The 4,095-nt window shown below is 27.1% G+C and overlaps 1 protein-coding gene across 1 annotated transcript; it reads right to left on the reverse strand.

The window, feature by feature from the left end:
- Nucleotides 1-662: 662 nt before the first annotated feature.
- Nucleotides 663-3,281, reverse strand: LOC107022705 (floral homeotic protein PMADS 2). Its single transcript, XM_015223300.2, has 7 exons — nt 3,007-3,281; nt 2,851-2,917; nt 2,274-2,335; nt 2,090-2,189; nt 1,958-1,987; nt 1,765-1,809; nt 663-1,054 (listed from the first exon to the last, which is right to left on the reverse strand). The coding sequence occupies exons 1-7, from the start codon at nt 3,192-3,194 to the stop codon at nt 902-904; spliced, it is 645 nt and encodes a 214-aa protein (XP_015078786.1). The 5' UTR covers nt 3,195-3,281; the 3' UTR covers nt 663-901.
- Between the last annotated feature and the right edge of the window lie 814 nt (nt 3,282-4,095).

Raw genomic sequence — 4,095 nt, forward strand, 5'->3', positions numbered from 1 at the left:
TGTCGTCCCTTTGTCTTTTCGCCATTGATATTTTTTAATAAAATAATATCTAAAACATTACTGCCATTTATACTATTTTTATAAAAATTTTAAAAAAATATATTATTTTAATAAATAAATTTGAATAATAACTTACTTTGATTAAAAAAAAATTCGAAATATCACAATTCCAAAGCTCAATCAAGAAAAGCCTTACTGACTATAAACATTTCGTAATTGGCATATCAAAACATTTTGTGATTGGCATATAGACTACAACCTTACTCCCTCCCCTCATCTTTACTTGTATCATATAACAAAATTAGTTATTTAATTTTACTTGTCTAGTTTAAAAAATTAAAAGATGATTTATCATTTTATGTCCATTTTCTTTGCTATTAATTACTATACTATTCATTTTTTAATATATCGATGACTCAAAATTAATAGGGGTGATATAGTAAAATTAAGCCTCCATTCATATACATATTTTTAATAGGTATGTCAAGTTAAACATGGACCATGAACAAATAAAAATAGACGAAAAGATTTATATAAGTTCATGACGCTAGAATAACTAGTTTAATATTGTAGTACAAACCCTAGATATATAAACAAGTAGATTCACTACTAGTTTTCAGAATCCATCTAGACCAAAATAAAATTGAAAAATGTAGTAGCTAGGTAAGTAGAACAATTCATATAAATATGTCACTACATTTCAGTACTTAATTAAAACCATGGGAAGAGCCCATAAAATTAAGTCAGTCCAACTATTAGGTAATAATTTCAACATGAAACAAAGTCTTAGCTAATACTCATTACATATAACTAGAATTGATTAATTAGTGTTTCTAGCTATAGTAGAAACCCAAATTAAAATTATTAGAGATCTTAATTTAAAGTGGGAGTTAATATAATTTTACATTCTTTCATGTAGATTTGGCTGCATTGGCTGAACTCGTAGGCCAAATGGCATTTGGTACTCATAATCCCTTTCTCTTTGATGATACACTTCTTCATGAATTCCTCTCATATTTCCACTTCCACCAATGGCTCCCATCTCCTTTTGGTGCTTTAGGAATCCAAAAATATACAATTTGAAGAGACAAAATAGTTAACCAAACATCTATTTTTTAATTTGTCACTATTACTAGAAGAAAACTGTGAATTATATGGGGATTTTCGTTGCATGAAACTTGTTTTCCTGTAAATTTTCATACTAATCCCCGAGAAAATCTCCATACAATTCACACTTTTCTGATAATGTATGTCTATTCAGATAAAAAGTAAATTGGAGCAAGTACTTTTAGAGTTGACTTGACAACTAATATGAGACAAAGGGAGTAACATACATAAAATATTCGGATTTTTAACTATACACAACTTAGTACTTAAGGGGTTTATATATAATCCACTTCTAAAGGTTTAGGGATAATAGAACTTTCATGAAGTATTTGTGTGTAGTTAAAAATTCGGTAATAGACTGGTGGGGTGATTTAACTTTTTTCTCAAGTAACATATAAAACATTGTATAATTGTTTTTACTATATAAGCAGTGTGAAAATTGAAAACCTTGTATTCTTCACATGCATGTACATAACATATGATATATATATATATATTGGCATATGGTGAAAAAGAGTTCTCACAATTAATTAAAATTAAAAAAGAGAGAATGCATGCACAAGAATTATATATTATAGTGATAATATTATTGTTGATAGTTTCTCATGTTTGTAATTGTGGCAAATTAATTTAAGTTATGAAATAATTATGACTTACCAAAGCATATTGAAGTTGCTTATTTTCCTCCTCCAGAATTTGATCCTGAATTATTTCCCACAAATAAATGAATAGATATTAGTAATTTATACCACAAATTTCTCATTTTCGATGTCGCATTCGTATTGAATTGTTCAAAAATATATTATTTTTAACGGATTTGACACAGAATACTTATTATTTGCGCACTTACATTTTTCCTGACCATCCTCAAGATTTCAGACTGTCCAAAAGTAAATATGAAAACAAAAAAAGGATATCAAAAATCAAAGTATAATTAATTAAGATATGATAAAAATTAGGGAAAATTAATTAATTAGTTAACCTGCTTGGCACTGATACTAGAAAGTCCATTTTGTAAGGCTTCTTCCATAATTATAAGCTCTTTATGGGTAAGTTGATTGATATCTTCTCCTTTGAGGTGCCTGTACACATATATAATCTTGTACATCAATAAAATAATATAAAAGGAGAATTATTAATTAATTAAAAATAGTGAAATTAATTACCTGAGCTTAACCTGCATACTGTCATTCTCTTTCTTGATTCTATCAATTTCATTACTCAAATTCTGTATTATTAAGCATTTCCATTTATTCAAAAAAAAAAAAAGCACAAGAGTAAATTGTTATATGCAAATTAATTATCACAACTCGTTTGGTTGAGAATAAATTACTCAATGATTAGTTATTTTTAGATACACAGATCTTATTCCTAACTAGTCGAGATCGAGTGGTAGTTTCCGAAAAACAGTTAGAACAAATTCTCCAATCAAAATTTGTTCTTTTTTACTAAATATTTATCAAAAAAAATTAACAGTACAAAGAAATTGCATGAAAAAAGAAAAAAAAAAAAAGAAAAAGACAGATCATATGATTTTGTGTTATTTTTTTTCCAGATCTATTGATAGATGTAACATTTCATACAGAATTTCTGTTCCTTAAAGAAGCATTCATAATATTCAGTAAAAATAGGGATCTACAAAGCTACATAAACATCCTATTTGTAGATCTACTCCTATATTTCATTTTTCAACTCATTTAACATAATTTTAGCAACAAAAAAATAAAAAAATAAACATTATACCTCATGCTTAGCATCCCATAGTCTCCTCCCAGAAGCTTTTTGATAACCATCCAACATATCACTTATCCTTTAATATTATTTAAAAAAAATAAAAAATTCAACAAACTAATAAAATCATTAAAAAAAAATTAGGTTAAAAAATAAAAATTGACTTACGTAGTAGAAGGGCTACAATATTCATGCATCTTGCCAGAACTAGCAAAGATTATAAGTGAAACCTTAGCTTCACAAAGAACAGTAATTTCTTTAGCTTTCTTGATTATACCATTTCTTCTTTTTGAATAAGTTACTTGCCTGTTGTTTGTGTTTTCTATTCTCTTTATCTCTATTTTACCTCTCCCCATGATGATCACTTGCTAGTAATTTTTCTTCTTCTTCTTGAAATTGAATAAGTTTGAAGATTTTTTTTATAGAGGAAAATAATTAATGGTATTTTCTATTAGAGGTTTGGTAGACCACAAACTTTATATCTTCTCAGCAAAGTAGGGTTTTTTATGGGCATTTGACAATGCCAAACCACTGATTAATATCTTGTCCTTTTGATACTACCTTTATTGGCTTGTTAAAATTATACATTAAAAAACATCTTACCCCTATGTTACACTTTTTTATCCTTAGGTCTTTCCTTTCCATTTTCTAATTAAATTTACAAACTATTACTATAATTATTAAGATTAAAATAGTTGAATTGAATACTCATTTAAGATGTTCGTAAGATTTAGATCATCTGAATCTAAATATATATAAAAAAAATCTTTAAAATTATATGACGATTGATGGTGGTGATGACTAGCATCATCTTGTGAGTATTGGGTTGTGGTGATGACATCTAATAGTTGGTTGATGGTTGTATAGTTAGATAATTGTGCTAGATTATATTGTGAAGATTAATAACGTTGGTGATTGACGATATATAGTCGTAACAAATGATGATGATTGATGTAGCTATTGTGTGGTAATGGTGGTGATAATGATTAAAAAAAATGATAGACTAGTGTGTTAATGACTAATTGTAGTGATGAACAATATTAATTGTAACTCAACATAATCGTTATAGGTGATGATAATTGATATTCGTCTATTGTAATGATTAGACAATAGTTGATAATGATAGAAAATGATGGAAGGCGTAAATGGATGTAATTAGTGAATCATATTATATCTTTGCATAAATTCTTAAATAAAAAACTTAATGATATTACAACTTTGTTACACAAATCTATTTAGGCTTACCAAGGGGTTGAA

This window comes from Solanum pennellii, chromosome 6 (assembly GCF_001406875.1).
Source record: "Solanum pennellii chromosome 6, SPENNV200".
Classification (NCBI taxonomy): domain Eukaryota; kingdom Viridiplantae; phylum Streptophyta; class Magnoliopsida; order Solanales; family Solanaceae; genus Solanum; species Solanum pennellii.

Bases quoted from the DNA above. Each gene is read 5' to 3' on its own strand.
- LOC107022705 (XM_015223300.2), bottom strand. From the start codon at position 3,194: ATGGGGAGAGGTAAAATAGAGATAAAGAGAATAGAAAACACAAACAAC. The intron at 2,336-2,850 runs GTATAATGTTTA...TTAATAATACAG, and splicing joins TATGGGATGCTAAGCATGAG to AATTTGAGTAATGAAATTGA. The intron at 2,190-2,273 runs GTAATTAATTTC...ATATGTGTACAG, and splicing joins AGTATGCAGGTTAAGCTCAG to GCACCTCAAAGGAGAAGATA.